The sequence below is a fragment of the Festucalex cinctus genome, chromosome 7 (genome assembly GCF_051991245.1).
Source record: "Festucalex cinctus isolate MCC-2025b chromosome 7, RoL_Fcin_1.0, whole genome shotgun sequence".
NCBI classification, from domain to species: domain Eukaryota; kingdom Metazoa; phylum Chordata; class Actinopteri; order Syngnathiformes; family Syngnathidae; genus Festucalex; species Festucalex cinctus.
The window spans coordinates 29,910,970-29,931,113 of NC_135417.1; the positions used below are offsets into that span (position 1 = coordinate 29,910,970).

The following is a 20,144-nucleotide window of genomic DNA, read 5'->3' on the forward strand; positions in this document are numbered from 1 at the left end:
CCAAGACCTACAAAAAAGTCTCTTGTACCCATATGCTAAAATGAACAGGAAGTGAGCTATGAATTTTTGAATGTCCCATTTTTTACGATTTTTGCACATTCACAGGGGGCAGACTTTTGCCCACTTCTCCTACACGTTTCATCCGACTGAGTTAAGACTTGGCCTGGACCATGTCAAGGCTTGAGCCAACGACAGGGGGAAAAATTTTGACTTTTCGAAATACTATATGATGAGGGCGGGGCATCAAATTTTGTGTTTCGCAATGAAAAAGGATATGCTTGATAACTCCCCGGTACATGCTCCAAAAAATCCCAAACTTGACATGTATGTTTATCGTCAAGGCCTGAAGCTATCTCTATGACAACATTCAGTTATATATGCAGCGCCACCTAGCCCTTGAGGAATCAAAAAAAAATACCCCACATACGGTATTTTGTACAAAAAATGTACACTCATTCTAAGTGTGATAACTAAGTCATTTATGAATATTCTTTTAGTTTCCACCACTCAAATTGTTCACTGGTTTCACACCGATCCAAACGTATGTACATTTCCATTTTGTTTTATTCATTTTTGATTGCCCCTTTAGACAATAAAAGTAACATTGTGCAATGAGTACAACGAGCGATGATGTGTATATACACTTTTACAAAAAATACCAATCAGGGCAACTCATTGCCTAAAAATAAAAAATAAGACGCTGATTTTTGCAGATCTTAACAATCACCAAAACCCATTGAGCTTGACACACTCATCACACCTGGCAAAAAAATAAATAAAAAAAAATCCACGTTTATCATGCCATTTTCAAAGAAATTCTGCTTCCAATGTGCCAGTACCCCAATGTGCAAGTTCCCCAACGTGCAAGTACCCCAACGTGGCCTGGGCTGCGAGGGCCCTTTATAGCTGCTCGCAGCTCTAGTTATTATTATTATTATTATTATTATTCTTCTCCGTAAACGATCGCATTTTTGAGTACCTAAACATTCACGAAAACTCACCAAACTTTGCACACTCCTCAGGCCCGGCGAAAAATTTGATATTATGAAGTCGTCATAACAACGCGACTCTATAGCGCCCCCTAGCGTAGAAAAATAAAAACCAAGCCTGGCACGTTTGAGCTAGAGCAACGAAAATTGGCAGGCACGTGTAGCACCCCGAGACGCACAAAAAAGTCTATTGGGACCATGTAGCTAAAATGTACAGGAAATGAGCCATGAATTTTTTAATGTCCAATTTTGGCCTATTTTGGCACATTCACTGTGGTCATGCTTTTTCCCCCTCTGCAAACATTTTTCATCCAATTCACATCAAACTTGGCATTTATCATCTCAAGACCTGAGAGAACAACTGGGCAAAAAGTCTTGCCTTTTCGAAATACTATATGATGGGGGCGGGGCATCAAATATTGTCTTTAAAATTTCATTTGTCCAGAAAGAGCAAATGCTTAATAACTCCTATGTTCAAGCTCCAAAAAATCTCAAACTTCTCAGGCAACGTAATAGTCACGGCCTGAAAACATCTATATGATAAAATTCAGTTATACATATAGCGCCACCTAGTGGTGACAATAAATGTCATACTTTACGTTTTTAGCTACTGCGCTGAGCTCGTTGAAGGGATCCAGTTGAAAGTTGGTCAGAAAAGCCTTAAGATGTTGATCATGCCCAACACCGAATATTGTAACTTTTCGCCAAAGGGCGTGGCCGCTACGGTGCCGCAAAGTCTGAAGATTTTTCGTGACAATAAAAGCTGCATGAACTTGACCGAGATGATCCTATCTTCTCAAAATTTCACACATTTGATGAGAGTCCAGCCCTAAAGACATCTACGAACTTATATTTCATCTTACTGATAGCGCCACCTAGTGGCAATTTTTTTTCTTACGAATTTTCTTGTACATTTTTTCTCCAAACACGTTAACTGGACCAACCTCATATTTGCTCAGATGAGGGTTTCGGCCTTCATGATGTCACAACACGAAGTTTGTGAGTTTTCGCGAATCGCTGTGGGCGTGGCTAAGCACTGTTCGCCAAGAAAACAACGCCAGTTTTGAGGGTCTAAACATGCGCAGAAAATCATGAAACTTGGCACACACATCTGGCCTGGTAAAATGAACAATATTTTATTGTTGATTGTGCTATTTTTACAAAAATGACTCAATAGCGCCCCCTAGAAATTTTTAACGAAGCAGCCCCGATTGTACGTTTAAGCAAGATCTACGAAAATTTTTACGTGTATGAGGGAGCCAAAGACCTACAAAAAAGACTCTTGGACCCATATGCTAAAATGAACAGGAAGTGAGCTACGAATTTTTGAATGTCCCATTTTTTACGATTTTTGCACATTTTCAGAGGGCATACTTTTGCCCACTTCTCCTACACGTTTTATCCGACTGACTTATGACTTGACCTGGACCATGCCAAGACCTGAGCCAACAACAGACGGAAAAATCTTGACTTTTGGAAATACTATATGATGAGGGCGGGGCATCAAAATTTGTGTTTCGCACTGAAAAAGGATATGCTTAATAACTCCCCGATACATGCTCCAAAAAATCCCAAACTTGACACGTATGTTTATCGTCAAGGCCTGAAGGTATCTCTATGACAACATTCAGTTATATATGCAGCGCCACCTAGCCCTTGAGGCATGAAAAAAAAATACCCCACTTACGGTATTTTGTACAAAAAATGTAAACTCATTCTAAGTGTGATAACTAAGTCATTTAGGAATATTCTTTTACCTTCCACCACTCAAAATATTCACTGGCATCAGACCTAACCAAAGATAAATATTTTTGTTATTTAGTTTTATGTATTTTTGATAGCCTCTATGGACATTAAAAGCAATATCGTGAATGAAGGCTATGCTTAATAACTCCCAGGTACATGCTCCAAAAAATCCCATATTTGAAATGTATATTTAGAGTCAAGGCCTGAAGGTATCTCTATGACAAAATTCAGTTATAAATACAGCGCCACCTAGTCCTTGAGGCATAAAAAAAAATGCCTCACTTACGGTATTTTTGCAAAAATTGTAAACTCATTGTAAGTGTGATAACTAAGTCATTTATGAATATTCTTTTACTTTCCACCACTCAATATGTTCACTGGTATCAGACCGATCCAAACATACGTATTTTTTATTTAGTTTTATTTATTTTTTTTATCGCCTCTATGGACAATAAAAGCAACATTGTGCAATGAGTACGAGCGATGATGTGTGTATATATACTTTTACGAAAAATACCAATCAGAGCAACTCATTGCCTAAAAATAAAAAAAAGACGCTGATTTTTGCAGATCTTAACAATCACCAAAACCCATTGAGCTTGACACACTCATCACACCTGGCAAAAAAAAAAAAAATCTACATGTTTATCATGCCATTTTCAAAGAAATTCTGCTTCCAATGTGCCAGTACCCCAATGTGCAAGTTCCCCAACGTGCAAGTACCCCAACGTGGCCCGGGCTGCGAGGGCCCTTTATAGCTGCTCGCAGCTCTAGTTATTCTTCTTCTTCTTCTTCTTCTTCTTCTTTATTCTCCGCAAACGATCGCGATTTTGGGTACCTAAACATTCACGAAAACTCACCGAACTTTGCGCACTCCTCAGGCCCGGCGAAAAATTTGATATTATTAAGTCGTCATAACAATGCGACTCGATAGCGCCCCCTAGCGTAGAAAAATAAAAACCAAGCCCGCCACATTTGAGCTAGAGCAACAAAAATTGGCAGGCACGTGTAGCACCCCGAGACGCACAAAAAAGTCTCTTGGGACCATGTAGCTAAAATGTACAGGAAGTGAGCTATGAATTTTTTTATGTCCAATTTTGGCCTATTTTGGCACATTCACTGTGGTCATGCTTTTTCCCCCTTTGCAAACATTTTTCATCCAATTGACTTCAAACTTGGCATTTATCATCTCAAGACCTGAGAGAACAACTGGGCAAAACATCTTGCCTTTTTGAAATACTATATGACGGGGGCGGGGCATCAAATATTGCCTTTAAAATTTCATTTGTCCAGAAAGAGCAAATGCTTAATAACTCCCATGTTCAAGCTCCAAAAAATCTCAAACTTCTCAGGCAACGTAATAGTCACGGCCTGAAAACATCTATATGATAAAATTCAGTTATACATATAGCGCCACCTAGTGGTTACAATAAATGTCATACTTTACGTTTTTAGCTACTGTGCTGAGCTTGTTGAAGGGATCCATTTGAAAATTGGTCAGAAAAGCCTTAAGATGTTGATTATGCCCCACACCGAATATTGTAACTTTTCGCCAAAGGGCGTGGCCGCTACAGTGACGCAAAGTCTGAAGATTCTTCGTGAAAATAAAAGCTGCATTAACTTGACCGAGATGATCCTATCTTCTCAAAATTTCACACATTTGATGAGAGTCCAGCCCTAAAGACATCTACTGACTTATATTTCATCTAACTGATAGCGCCACCTAGTGGCAATTTTTTTTCTTACGAATTTTCTTCTACGTTTTTCTCCAAACACGTTAACTGGACCTACCTCATATTTGCTCAGATGAGGGTTTCGGCCTTCATGATGTCACAACACGAAGTTTGTGAGTTTTCGCGAATTGCTGTGGGTGTGGCTAAGCGCTGTTCGCCAAGAAAACAACGGCAGTTTTGAGGGTCTAAACATGCACAGAAACTCATGAAACTTGGCACACACATCTGGCCTGGTAAAATGAGCAACATTTTATTGTTGATTGTGCTATTTTTACAAAAATGACTCAATAGCGCCCCCTAGAAGTTTTTAACGAAGCAGCCCCGGTTGTACGTTTAAGCAAGAATGACGAATATTTTTAGGTGTATGAGGGAGCCCAAGACCTACAAAAAAGTCTCTTGGACCCATATGCTAAAATGAACAGGAAGTGAGCTACGAATTTTTGAATGTCCCATTTTTGACAATTTTTGCACATTCACAGGGGGCAGACTTTTGCCCACTTCTCCTACACGTTTCATCTGACTGAGTTAAGACTTGACCTGGACCATGTCAAGACCTGAGCCAACGACAGGGGGAAAAATCTTGACCTTTCGAAATACTATATGATGAAGGCGGGGCATCAAAATTTGTGTTTCGCACTGAAAAAGGATATGCTTAATAACTCCCCGGTACATGCTCCAAAAAATCCCAAACTTGACATGTATGTTTATCGTCAAGGCCTGAAGCTATCTCTATGACAACATTCAGTTATATATGCAGCGCCACCTAGCCCTTGAGGCATAAAAAAAAAATACCCCACATACGGTATTTTGTACAAAAAATGTAAACTCATTCTAAGTGTGATAACTCAGTCATTTATGAATATTCTTTTAGTTTCCACCACTCAAAATGTTCACTGGCATCAGACTTATCCAAACATATATATATTTTTATTTATTTTTGATAGCCTCTGTGGACATTAAAAGCAATATCGTGAATGAAGGATATGCTTAATAACTCCACGGTACATGCTCCCAAAAAAATCCCACACTTGACATGTATGCTTATAATCAAGGCCTGAAGGTATCTCGATGACAACATTCAGTTATAAATACAGCGCCACCTAGCCCTTGAGGCTTATATAAAAAAAAAAACCCACATACGGTATTTTGTACAAAAAAATGTAAACTCATTCTAAGTGTGATGACTAAGTCATTTCTGAATATTCTTTTAGTTTCCACCACTCAAATTGTTCACTGGCTTCACACCGATCCAAACGTATGTACGTTTCCATTTTGTTTTATTCATTTTTGATTGCCCCTTTGGACAATAAAAGTAACATTGTGCAATGAGTACAACGAGCGATGATGTATATATACACTTTTACAAAAAATACCAATCAGGGCAACTCATTGCCTAAAAATAAAAAAGGACGCTGATTTTTGCAGGTCTTAACAATCACCAAAACCCGTTGAGCTTGACACACACTGGCAAAAAAAATATTCTACATGTAAACGTTTATTATGCCATTTTCAAAGAGATTTTGCTTCCAATATGCCAGTACCCCAACGTGCCAGTACCCTAACGTGCAAGTACCCCAACGTGCAAGGACTCCAACGTGGCCCGGGCTGCGAGGGCCCTTTATAGCTGCTCGCAGCTCTAGTTAGGGCCCGAGCAGCGACCGCTGCGAGGTCCCTATTGTTTTTGTAAAAATTATTATTATTATTATTATTATTATTATTATTATTATTATTATTATTATTATTATTATTCTTTATTCTCCGCAAACAATCGGGATTTTGGGTACCTAAACATTCACGAAAACTCACCGAACTTTGCACACTCCTCAGGCCCGGCGAAAAATTTGATATTATTAAGTCGTCATAACAATGCGACTCGATAGCGCCCCCTAGCGTAGAAAAATAAAAACCAAGCCCGGCACGTTTGAGCTAGAGCAACAAAAATTGGCAGGCACGTGTAGCACCCCGAGACGCACAAAAAAGTCTATTGGGACCATGTAGCTAAAATGTACAGGAAGTGAGCTATGAATTTTTTTATGTCCAATTTTGGCCTATTTTGGCACATTCACTGTGGTCATGCTTTTTCCCCCTTTGCAAACATTTTTCATCCAATTGACTTCAAACTTGGCATTTATCATCTCAAGACCTGAGAGAAAAACTGGGCAAAACATCTTGCCTTTTTGAAATACTATATGACGGGGGCGGGGCATCAAATATTGCCTTTAAAATTTCATTTGTCCAGAAAGAGCAAATGCTTAATAACTCCCATGTTCAAGCTCCAAAAAATCTCAAACTTCTCAGGCAACGTAATAGTCACGGCCTGAAAACATCTATATGATAAAATTCAGTTATACATATAGCGCCACCTAGTGGTTACAATAAATGTAATACTTTACGTTTTTAGCTACTGTGCTGAGCTTGTTGAAGGGATCCATTTGAAAATTGGTCAGAAAAGGCTTAAGATGTTGATCATGCCCCACACCGAATATTGTAACTTTTCGCCAAAGGGCGTGGCCGCTACGGTGACGCAAAGTCTGAAGATTTTTTGTGAAAATAAAAGCTGCATTAACTTGACCGAGATGATCCTATCTTCTCAAAATTTCACACATTTGATGAGAGTCCAGCCCTAAAGACATCTACTGACTTATATTTCATCTAACTGATAGCGCCACCTAGTGGCAATTTTTTTTATTACGAATTTTCTTCTACGTTTTTCTCCAAACACGTTAACTGGACCTACCTCATATTTGCTCAGATGAGGGTTTCGGCCTTCATGATGTCACAACACGAAGTTTGTGAGTTTTCGTGAATTGCTGTGGGTGTGGCTAAGCGCTGTTCGCCAAGAAAACAACGCCAGTTTTGAGGGTCTAAACATGCACAGAAACTCCTGAAACTTGGCACACACATCTGGCCTGGTAAAATGAGCAATATTTTATTGTTGATTGTGCTATTTTTACAAAAATGACTCAATAGCGCCCCCTAGAAGTTTTTAACGAAGCAGCCCCGGTTGTACGTTTAAGCAAGAACGACGAATATTTTTAGGTGTATGAGGGAGCCCAAGACCTACAAAAAAGTCTCTTGGACCCATATGCTAAAATGAACAGGAAGTGAGCTACGAATTTTTGAATGTCCCATTTTTGACAATTTTTGCACATTCACAGGGCGCAGACTTTTGCCCACTTCTCCTACACGTTTCATCTGACTGAGTTAAGACTTGACCTGGACCATGTCAAGACCTGAGCCAACGACAGGGGGAAAAATCTTGACCCTTCGAAATACTATATGATGAAGGCGGGGCATCAAAATTTGTGTTTCGCACTGAAAAAGGATATGCTTAATAACTCCCCGGTACATGCTCCAAAAAATCCCAAACTTGACATGTATGTTTATCGTCAAGGCCTGAAGCTATCTCTATGACAACATTCAGTTATATATGCAGCGCCACCTAGCCCTTGAGGCATAAAAAAAAATACCCCACATACGGTATTTTGTACAAAAAATGTAAACTCATTCTAAGTGTGATAACTAAGTCATTTATGAATATTCTTTTAGTTTCCACCACTCAAAATGTTCACTGGCATCAGACTTATCCAAACATATATATATTTTTATTTATTTTTGATAGCCTCTGTGGACATTAAAAGCAATATCGTGAATGAAGGATATGCTTAATAACTCCACGGTACATGCTCCAAAAAAAATCCCACACTTGACATGTATGCTTATAATCAAGGCCTGAAGGTATCTCGATGACAACATTCAGTTATAAATACAGCGCCACCTAGCCCTTGAGGCTTATATAAAAAAAAAAAACCACATACGGTATTTTGTACAAAAAAATTTAAACTCATTCTAAGTGTGATGACTAAGTCATTTATGAATATTCTTTTAGTTTCCACCACTCAAATTGTTCACTGGCTTCACACCGATCCAAACGTATGTACGTTTCCATTTTGTTTTATTCATTTTTGATTGCCCCTATGGACAATAAAAGTAACATTGTGCAATGAGTACAACGAGCGATGATGTATATATACACTTTTACAAAAAATACCAATCAGGGCAACTCATTGCCTAAAAATAAAAAAGGACGCAGATTTTTGCAGGTCTTAACAATCCCCAAAACCCGTTGAGCTTGATACACACTGGCAAAAAAATATTCTACATGTAAACGTTTATTATGCCATTTTCAAAGAAATTTTGCTTCCAATATGCCAGTACCCCAACGTGCCACTACCCTAACGTGCAAGTACCCCAACGTGCAAGGACTCCAACGTGGCCCGGGCTGCGAGGGCCCTTTATAGCTGCTCGCAGCTCTAGTTATTATTATTCTTCTTTATTCTCCGCAAACAATCGCGATTTTGGGTACCTAAATATTCACGAAAACTCACCGAACTTTGCACACTCCTCAGGCCCGGCGAAAAATTTGATATTATGAAGTCGTTATAACAACGAGACTCTATAGCGCCCCCTAGCGTAGAAAAATAAAAACCAAGCCCGGCACGTTTGAGCTAGAGCAACGAAAATTGGCAGGCACGTGTAGCACCCCGAGACGCACAAGAAAGTCTATTGGGACCATGTAGCTAAAATGTACAGGAAGTGAGCTATGAATTTTTTAATGTCCAATTTTGGCCTATTTTGGCACATTCACTGTGGTCATGGTTTTTCCCCCTTTGCAAACATTTTTCATCCAATTGACTTCAAACTTGGCATTTATTATCTCCAGACCTAAGAGAACAACTGGGCAAAAAATCTTGCCTTTTCGAAATACTATATGACGGTGGCGGGGCAGCAAATATTGCCTTTAAAATTTCATTTGTCCAGAAAGAGCAAATGCTGAATAACTCCCATGTACAAGCTCCAAAAAATCTCAAACTTCTCAGGCAACGTAATAGCCACGGCCTGAAAACATCTATATGATAAAATTCAGTTATACGTATAGCGCCACCTTGTGGTTACAATAAATGTCATACTTTACGTTTTTAGCTACTGTGCTGAGCTCGTTGAAGGGATCCAGTTGAAAATTGGTCAGAAAAGCCTTAAGATGTTGATCATGCCCCACACCGAATATTGTAACTTTTCGCCAAAGGGCGTGGCCGCTACGGTGCCGCAAAGTCTGAAGATTTTTCGTGACAATGAAAGTTGCATTAACTTGACCGAGATGATCCTATCTTCTCAAAATTTCACACATTTGCTGAGAGTCCAGCCCTAAAGACATATACGAACTTATATTTCATCTTACTGATAGCGCCACCTAGTGGCAATTTTTTTTTCTTACGATTTTTCTTCTACGTTTTTCTCCAAACACGTTAACTGGACCTACCTCATATTTGCTCAGATGAGGGTTTCGGCCTTCATGATGTCACAATACGAAGTTTGTGAGTTTTCGCGAATCGCTGTGGGCGTGGCTAAGCGCTGTTCGCCAAGAAAACAACGCCAGTTTTGAGGGTCTAAACATGCGCAGAAACTCATGAAACTTGGCACACACATCTGGCCTGGCAAAATGAGCAATATTTTATTGTTGATTGTGCTATTCTTACAAAAATGACTCAATAGCGCCGCCTAGTAATTTTTAACGAAGCAGCCCCGGTTGTACGTTTAAGCAAGATCTCCGAAGATTTTTAGGTGTATGAGGGAGCCCAAGACCTACAAAAAAGTCTCTTGGACCTATGTGCTAAAATGAACAGGAAGTGAGCTACGAATTTTTGAATGTCCCATTTTTTACGATTTTGGCACATTTACAGGGGGCATACTTTTGCCCACTGCTCCTACACGTTTCATCCGACTGACTTCAGACTTGACCTGGACCATGTCAAGACCTGAGCCAACGACAAGGGGAAAAATCTTGACTTTTCGGAATACTATATGATGAGGGCGGGGCATCAAATTTTGTTTCGCAATGAAAAAGGATATGCTTAATAACTCCCCGGTACATGCTCCAAAAAATCCCAAACTTGACATGTATGTTTATAGTTAAGGCCTGAAGGTATATCTATGACAATTTTCAGTTATATATGCAGCGCCACCTAGCCTTTGAGGCGTGAAAAAAAAAATACCCCACTTACTGTATTTTTACAAAAATTGTAAACACGTTTCGCAATGAAAAAGGATATGCTTAATAACTCCCCGGTGCATGCTCCAAAAAATCCCAAACTTGACAGGTATGTTTATCGTCAAGGCCTGAAAGTATCTCGATGACAACATTCAGTTATATATGCAGCGCCACCTTGCCCTTGAGGCAAAACAAAAAAATACCCCACATACGGTATTTTGTACAAAAAATGTAAACTCATTCTAAGTGTGATAACTAAGTCATTTATGAATATTCTTTTACTTTCCACCACTCAAAATGTTCACTGGCATCAGACTTATCCAAACATGTACTTTTTTATTTATTTTTGATAGCCTCTATGGACATTAAAAGCAATATCGTGAATGAAGGATATGCTTAATAACTCCACGGTACATGCTCCAAAAAAATCCCACACTTGACATGTATGTTTTGAGTCAAGGCTTGAAGTTATCCCTATAACAACATTCCATTATATATACAGCGCCACCTAGCCCTTGAGGCATAAAAAAAAAAATACACCAACTTAACGGTATTTTTACAAAAAAAAAAAAATCCACATGTCAAGGTTTATCATGCCATTTTCAAAGAAATTCTGCTTCCAATGTGCCGTACCTAAACTTGCCAGTACCCCAACGTGCCAGTACCCCAACGTGCAAGTACCCCAACGTGGCCCGGGCTGCGAGGGCCCTTTATAGCTGCTCGCAGCTCTAGTTTATTTTGTTTTCTCTCTGTCCATTTTTAGAACTTGTCTTAAAAAACACATTTTTATTCTTTCTCTTTTTTGACTCAGCATGAGACTTGGAATTTTATTACTGATAAGAGGTAACATGATTAACTCTTCATCAGAATAATCCCGAACGTCAAAGTCAAGCCCTCGATAGTCTCTCTTTTTCTTGCGCTCAGTGGGCATCATGAAGGCTGCATTAGCCACGAACACAGAGTTAACCACACTGTTAAAATGTTAGCGGCGGTCCTTAGGTGTGTTAACTTTAACAGAAAGTTAACAGCTGGTTAAAGTTAACAGAGTTTTGAACAACAAGATAACAGTGCCGTTAATGTTAACGGTCGATTAAATCTACTTAACCAATGGTTAAAGCTTTAACCGAGTTTTGAACAACCGGGCCCAGGTTAATATCTGCCTTGTTTATGCATATACAGACTAAAATTCAGTGACGTCTTGAAAAGATTTAGTGCTGAAGCATCTATTGTGCTGCCAACAGACAAGAGGCATCCAGACAAGGATACATTATGTCATTAAAGATAATCACAGTATGAGTACAGTATAGACATTGTGTTTCTTCAGTCTGTAAGAAATGCATTTCTTTTCTTGAAACAATAAGCGAAGTGATTATGAGAGTGCGGAGTATGTATACTTGTATGTGAGAGGTATACATAACATTAAACCTTAATGTGAATGTGACATGGGACAATATCACCCAAAAAACATTTTCAAGAAAGAGTACAAGTACAGATATGATTCAGTGACTGAATTTGGTAAATACACGATGAAATGGCCTGGTAATAAAAGAGATACTTCTGTGAATTTCACAAGCCGTGACAGCTCATTTCCTGCTGTGGCCCTGTGCCTGCGTGATGTCAGCAGTCCATAGCAGCCCTCCTCACTGTTGACTCTTACCAGCGGTGACGAGCTGTCACTAAGTTTCTTTTTTTGTTTTCGTTTTTGTTGCGACCCAACATTTTATACCGCCAACAGAGTGACATAGCAAATTGTTTGCTACTCAAATGGGCTATAATAAAGCCGTAATAAGCATGATGATGACCCGTTTATCTGTCTTTCTGTCGCTAGCACTGTTATAGGGTGTCAGCTATAAATAGTCGGCTTGTGTGTGTGTTAGTTGAGCTTGTTACCCGTTCTCCGTTGTTCTCTTTTCTTAATGGCTTTAACTCGGTAGCAGGCTGTTCCAGGTCTCCGTCTTTCTTTTTCATAAAAATTCATTTCTGGGAAGCCAAAACAGGCTCACGCCATCCTCCCATCGGTTTGAAAACCGGCAACGCAATGTGACGGCATTTTACAAATTCAGATGGAGAAAAAACACGTACGAACAGCCTACCAGCAGGGACGCTGTGATTTGCTGACGTCATATCCAATTAGGCCGCTGGGAGTGCGTCACTGGGGAGATTTTGTGCGGGTAATTTAAAAATTATGAAATACTCTGTTAATATGTTTTGATTCAATAAGCCCCTCATTTTGCCGTGTATATTACATTGTTCAAAACAACATATTAAAATTTGTCCCTAGCTGTCCCTTACCCTTTAATGCCGAGGTCAGACTACTCGATTTTTTTTTGTCTTACACGACAGTTGCGCTGTCACATTACCCGATAAATTCGCTCCGTGTCGTGGATGGGGCGTGTTGTCACACTACAAGTCTGAACGTGACAAGACACCAGCCGATCATCGCGTGTTGTCTTGGGGAGGTGGGACAAAAAAAAAAAAGAGGCACGGACAGGGAGTGTTTGCGGGTGAATGGAGCACGCATGGGACAATTGTGATGTGAGCGCATTGCTTGCGCTCCCTGCTCCTCAATAGTGTTTAAAATATGATTTAATAGCCAACACTGTATTTTAATTTATTTAGGCCTACATGCGCCGAGGTAATATAGCCGATTTTGTTAATTAATTTGCGTGATGACATCTTTTTCTATTATTTTATCAAACACTTAAATATTATATTATTTGAGTATTTTTTATACTGCTCAATTTATTCATATTCGACTTGGTGCATTGGATAGTACGCCACTCACTCCGAGGGGGGGAAAAAAAAACTTTCAAGTGAGAGCGGGTGACAAGGCGGCCAGGCCTGGCCCGACTATATGAAAATGTAATCGATCCTCACTAAATATGTGCCCATCCCCCAAACCTTTGAAATTATAAGAACACCAGTCACAATATATATATATTTTTTGGTCCTCTATTCACGTTGCCGTTGCCTGACGATGGGTTGCATGCAGGCGTGCGCGCTCCATGCAGCCACAGCGCTGCAGCGGGACGCTTTTTTTTTTTCCCCCTCCGACTTGCACCTGTCTGCATGGCCCCATCCCATGAGATATCCAGGGGATAAAATAATTAATTAATTAATTAAAAGAGCTATAAAGTGCTGTTCAGTGTGTGATTGACGTTTCGCTCCCTCTCGCTATTGGTCGATGCTGTGGAACCAAACGGACGACGACGTAGGTATGTCACATTATGCGTCAAGACGAGCAAAAATTCTAACATGCTAGACTTTCGTCGTGATGGTCATGAACCGTCCCGGTCAACAGGCGACCAGTCGTTGAACGTGTCACACTACACGGGCGACGCTACGTCAAGACAACCCAAAATTGTTTACGACATGCCCCGTTTGTCCGCGACACGTCGGTCGGGCTAAAATCAAACTGTTTTCGTGTAATCTGACCAAGGCATAAATCAGCGGTGCCCAAGTCTGGTCCTTGAGAGCCCCTATCCAGCCTATTTTCCATGTCTCCCTCCTTCAACGCAGCTGAATCTAATAATCAGCTCAATCAGCCAGTTTACAGAAGCCTGATAACGATCCTGATCATGAATCAGGTGTGTTGGTGGAGAGAAACGTGGTAAACAGGCTGAATTGAGGCTCTCGAGGACTGAACTTGGGCACCCCTGCTTTAAGTGTAATGAAAATAAATAGCAATATGTCTACAATAGAATGTACTATCTAAATAATAAATGTCCACATCATTACCCTCTCATCAGCTAAAGCCTGGTTCACAATAAAGAGAATCGGGCTGTTTTTGTCCCGATATTGCCCATTCCCGACCAAGGACGTCAAATGCCCGACAATGTTTCATTTTATAAGATTATTTTATCAGATTATCTTTATATGTGAAAAGTGTTAAGAGTGGATTTGTCCCGATAATTGGGTCCAAAAGCAGTCGGGACCGACAATCTTAAATAATGAAAATGTTCAATATTTACGACAAAAATCTTAACGTTGAGGTGCGCCTGCGCCACCAACTGTGACGTCAACCGGAATGTAGCCAATCAAGAGGCGCCCTAACTGGAAAAGAAAAAGTGTGCGTATACAAAAACAACAAGCATATCTGAAAGCATATCCGACCAGAAGCACAAAGTCCGGTGGACCTCTATCATGCTTGGGGAGCTGTGGGAAGCACAATGAGAAGTAGTTGGCAAACTACCATCATTACTTCCTGTTCGCCGCGTTTGTCTTCCATGGTGTGTCTCGTCGTTTCCAAGTGGTTTCAGTCGGGGGGGGGTTTTCCCCCCCTTCCGGTTTTGATTAGATCACGTATAATCACGCGAGACGTCTCTCACGGAGGACTGGAATCTTGACCATTGTTGAGAAGATAATCTTTATGTTTGTGAGGGAGCTGTGATGAGATTATCTGCGCACTTCTCACACAATACGACCAAAGCTGTTAAATGCCCATTTTTTTTTATCTTTATGTGTGGCATCTGACAAAGATAAAAAATCTTTTAAGATTTGAAAAATCCTTATATGTGTACCAGGCTTTAGTTTCCTTACAGGCCTATTTAATTGCTTTCCTTTGCTTACTCCATTCTTTTCTCTGAACTTTCCATCTTTCCCTAATGCTGCAGGAATCATCGGACCCAGCCAACATTAACAACCCCTGTTACCCCACAGGCGTGAACATAACCATTAAGGCCTCGGCCATTTATGACACAGAGTGCACAAAGAAACCAAAGAATTACAGTCCGAATCAAGAATACTTCATGGTAGGATCTGGCAACTCAGATCAATGTGGGAGAATGGTACAATCCATATTTGATTTCACCACTTGTTCCTCGACTCACTGTTCCTTCAATGGGGTTGAGCAGCCGCCAGTCACTGGGGAATTTATGGTAATATGCAGAATACACGGGCATTTACACGCACGCACACATGCACACACGCATAACTTGTAAAATAACTATGTTGGTATTGTTTATTTCTTCTGTCTTCAAGGCATATGCAGGCTATTTCTATGTCGCTCGAGCTTTGTTGATGAAGGAACAAACCAACCTCATCAGACCGTCACAGTATGATGAATTCAATACCTCAATCATCCAATTATGTAATACACCTTGGAGTGAGGTAAGCTCTTCCAATTGCTCTACCATCACAGTAATTAAACAAACGGGGCACTCGCCGAGTGCTCAAAAAAAAGGCAGAACTGAAGTTTTTATGTTGACCTAACAATTGTTTCATTATACACACCCCACGCATGCACACACACACATGCACACGCACTCGCACGCACACCACACGTTAGTAAGATAGCCAATGGCAGCACTATAGAGACATTAATACTTGTTTTCCTCATTACCAAGTAGCAGCATGATTGAGGAGCAAAAAAGCAGACTCGTCATGAAAATAATGTGTTGGTGTTGAGTGGTAGAAGGTAAGGTTTTCACGTATCCTAGTAAAAGTAAGGAACACTTTCACTCAACTAGACAGACACACCGTGACTGGACTGTTGAGGACAAAGTGCTCCGCTCGTCTGCGCTTGTAAGCAAAAGCACAGGTGGGATGGATCGAAGTGGATCAAAACATTTTCAATCAAATGGAGGGTGTAATCTATTTTTGTTGTTTAAGTGTTACTTTTAAACTCTATGCTTTAGAAATATTAGAGCTATAAGTTTCTAGCTTCTTAAAAATAACACAGTAAAAATATATCTACATATCCATCCATCCATCCATCCATCCATCCATCCATCCATCCATTTTCTTAACCGCTTGCTCCTCACAAGGGTCACGGGAGTGCTGGAGCCTATCCCAGCTGGCTTCGGGCAACAGGCGGGGTACACCCTGAACTGGTTGCCAGCCAGAGACGAACAACCATCCACACTCACAATCACACCTAGAGACAATTCGGAGCGCCCAATTAACCCGCCATGCATGTCTTTGGAATGTGGGAGGAGACCGGAGTACCCGGAGAAGACCCACGCAGGCAAGGGGAGAACATGTAAACTCCACTCAGAAAGGCCGAAGCCTGGACTCGATCTTGCGTCCTCAGTACTGGGAGGCGAACATGCTAACCACTCATCCACCTTGCCGCCCATACATCTACATATATACTCTAAAATCTGGAGAATGCTGAAGCGCCCCAAAAATGGGCTACATACGCATCTGCTGTAAAACATTTTAATCTGTTTCATAACATGTAATTTCAACGTGCAAACATCCATAATAATAACCTGGACTGTTTATTTTACTTTACTTTAGCACACAACATTTTGTTTATCACTTATAACAGACCCTACATTTTCCATTTCTTATAACTCTGTAATAAACATTTTTTGCTATGAACAATACCTACAGGTCCAACCATTTGGGTGAACGAGACACTCACCCTGAAGCTGTCACATAAGGTGTATCTGTAGTGTTTTGTATGTTACTTCCAGTTGTAACAAGTGTAGTGATTGGTTGTGTACTACTCATCTTCGTGTCAGTAGTAACTGGCGTTTCAACTGGTGCTGGACATAATGGTCTCACATGTGTGTGATTTCTTCTGATACAGATAGGCCCAGAAATACTTGGACAGTAATTTGGAAACAACTGTAACCAAGTAATCGGGTAAGCAATGGAGTAAAGTCAGAAGAATTAAGTAAGCAATGAAGTAAGGAGGGTAGAATCGAGTAGCAATGGTGTCAGGAGTGGCAAACGTAATAAGCAATGGAGTAATACTCTGTTGAAATCAGGTCACATTTGCATTAGTATACAAAGCTAGCATTAACATGCTAAGCTAACATTAGCATGCTAACTTAGCATTAGCATGCTAAGCTAGCATTAGCATGCTCAGCTAACATTAGCATTAGCATGCTAACTTAACATTAGCATGCTGACATTAGCATTAGCATGCTAAGCTAACTTAGCGTTAGCATGCTAAGCTAACTTAGCATTAGCATGCTAAATTAGCCTTAACATGCTAACTTAACATTAGCATTAGCATGCTAAGCTAGCATTAGCATGCTAACTTAGAATTATCTTGCTAACTTAGCATGAGTATGCTAAGCTAGCATTAGCATGCTAACTTCACTATCACTATCATGCTCACTTCCTGTTGACTTCAGGTCACTTCCTGTTGACTTCAGGTCACTTCCTGTGTAAATCAGGTCACTTCCTGTTGCAATTGGGTCACTTCCTGTTGAAATCGGGTCACTTCCTGTTGATTTTAAGTCACTTCCTATTGATTTGAAGTCACTTCCTGTTGAAATTGGGTCACTTCCTGTTGAAATCTGGTCACTTCCTGTTGAAATCAGGTCACTTCCTGTTGATTTAAGGTCAATTCCGGGTAACCCTGTTGAAATTAGTTCACTTCCTGTTGAAATTACGTCACCTCCTATTGATATGAGGTCACTTTCTGTTAAAGTCAGGGCATATCATGGAAAGAATCCCAGGCATACCTAATCAATTGGCCAAAATGGTCACCGCCTTGGGGGGCCAGGTTGGCGAGAAACCTGGGTATATCACTTGTCTAAAATGGCCGCCGTGCTTGGTAAGTTGAAAAATGGCCTCCGTGCGTGGTAAGTTAGGTGGTAAGATGGAAGAGCTCATGGCATGAATTGGTGGAATATATTGGAGTTGGAATGAAGTGAATCGGATGAAAAATTTGGAAGTAAATGTGAAATGTAGAATCGCCCATGTAGAATGTGGGAAATAATCGGGTGCGAAATCGAGAATTGTGGGGAACACGTGAAATTTGGAACTGAAAAGCTGGAAGAGCTCATGGCGTAAAATGGTGGAATATATTGAAGCTGGATTGAAGTCAATCGGATGAATGATGTGGAAGTAAATAGAAAATGTAGAATGTAGGAAATAATCGGGTGTGAAATCGAGAATTGTGGGTAACACATGAATTTTGGAACTGAAAAGCTGGAATAGCTCATGGCGTGAATTACTGGAATGTCTGGAAGTTGGAATGACGTGAATCGGATGAATAATGTGGAAGTAAATGGAAAATGTAGAATGTGGGAAATAATCGGGTACGAAATTGGAAATTGTGAATCTTGGAACTGAAAAGCTGGAAGAGCTCATTCCGGGAATTACTGGAATATATTGAACTTGGAATGAAGTGAATCGGATGAAAAATGTGGAAGTAAATGTGAAATTTTGAATCTCCCATTAAGAATAATGGGGAAAAATCGGGTACGAAATCGGGAAATGTGGGTAAGGCGTGAATCGTAGGAATAAGAAAAATGCACGCGATGTTGGCGTGAATATTTGGAATCGTTTGAAATTGGAACGGAGTGAATCGGGTGAAAAATGTGGAAGTAGAAAATGGACAGAAAAGTGCGAGGAATAAAATATAAGAACTAGAAATGCCATTTCTGGGGAAATGGCGTGTGAAGGCTGGAGAGCTGAATGAATACCTGTGGAATGATTTGGAATAATGTTGAATGATGCTGAATGTTGTTGAATGATATTGAATGGTGTTGAATTATATTGAATGATGTTGAATGATATTGAATGATGTTGAATGATACTGAATGACATGGAATGAGCTTAACATGCTGAAGTTGGAATGGTTTAAATTCATCCAGAAATCTAGAAGCAGTTGAAGGAAGACAAATACCACAAAAGTAAAAATAAATCAGCAAGAAACAAGAAAACAAGGAAGAAATCAAGTAAGAAATGGAGGAAGTAGCAAGTAATCGGGTAAGCAATGGAGTAAAGTGAGAAGAATTAAGTAAGCAATGAAGTAAGGAGGGTAGAATCAAGTAGCAATGGTGTAAGGAGTGGCAAACTTAATAAGCAATGGAGTAATAGTCACTCTGTTGAAATCAGGTCACATTTACATTTGTATACTAAGCTAGCATTAGAATGCTAAGCTAACATTAGCATGAATATACTAAGCTAACATTAGCATTAGCATGCTAACTTAGCATGTTTTATTTATTTATTTATTTTTATATATAAAAACATTTATTGAAAAAACAACAATACAAAACACAACAGCCAGGGGGAGACAAATACATATGAAAACAAACCTACAAAAATATATTGTACAGTTCACATAAATATAAGGTTTTGCTTGCTTTCTTATTTGTGGAATGCCCAATAGACTTAATATATTGTTTAACTTCATTTTCGAACATGAAAAAACTTGGTCTCTGCTTCGTGTATCGACATTTGTGTATGTGCCATTTTTCCAATATGAGAACAAAAAATGGGGCCCGGCCGGGCACAGCCCGAAGAGGCAACGTGGGTCCCCCTTCCCACGGCCTCACCACCGGTGGGAGGGGCCAAAGGGGTCGGGTGCAGTGCAGGCTGGGTGGCAGCCAAGGGAAGAGACCTTGGCGGACCGACCCCCGGCTACAGAAGCTGGCTCTTGGGACATGGAATGTCACTTCTCAGGCAGGGAAGGAGCCCGAGCTGGTGTGTGAGGCTGAGAAGTTCTGACTAGACATAGTCGGACTAGCCTCCACACACAGCTTGGGCTCTGGTACCAGTCCTCTCGAGAGGGGTTGGACTCTCTTCCACTCTGGAGTTGCCCATGGTGAGAGGCGCAGAGCAGGTGTGGACATACTTATTGCCCCCCGGCTCTGTGCCTGTACGTTGGGGTTCATCCCGGTAGACGAGAGGGTAGCCTTCCTCCGCCTTTGGGTGGGC

General features: G+C 40.4%; 1 protein-coding gene across 2 annotated transcripts in view; it reads left to right on the forward strand.

Moving 5' to 3' along the window:
- Positions 1-20,144, forward strand: part of entpd3 (ectonucleoside triphosphate diphosphohydrolase 3) — a 172,455-nt gene that overhangs the window by 133,705 nt on the left and 18,606 nt on the right. For both annotated transcript variants that reach the window (XM_077526344.1, XM_077526345.1), the window contains 2 exons: positions 15,131-15,394; positions 15,498-15,626. In XM_077526344.1, coding sequence (XP_077382470.1) covers positions 15,131-15,394; positions 15,498-15,626 — 393 coding nt within the window. The remainder of the gene's footprint in view (positions 1-15,130; positions 15,395-15,497; positions 15,627-20,144) is intronic.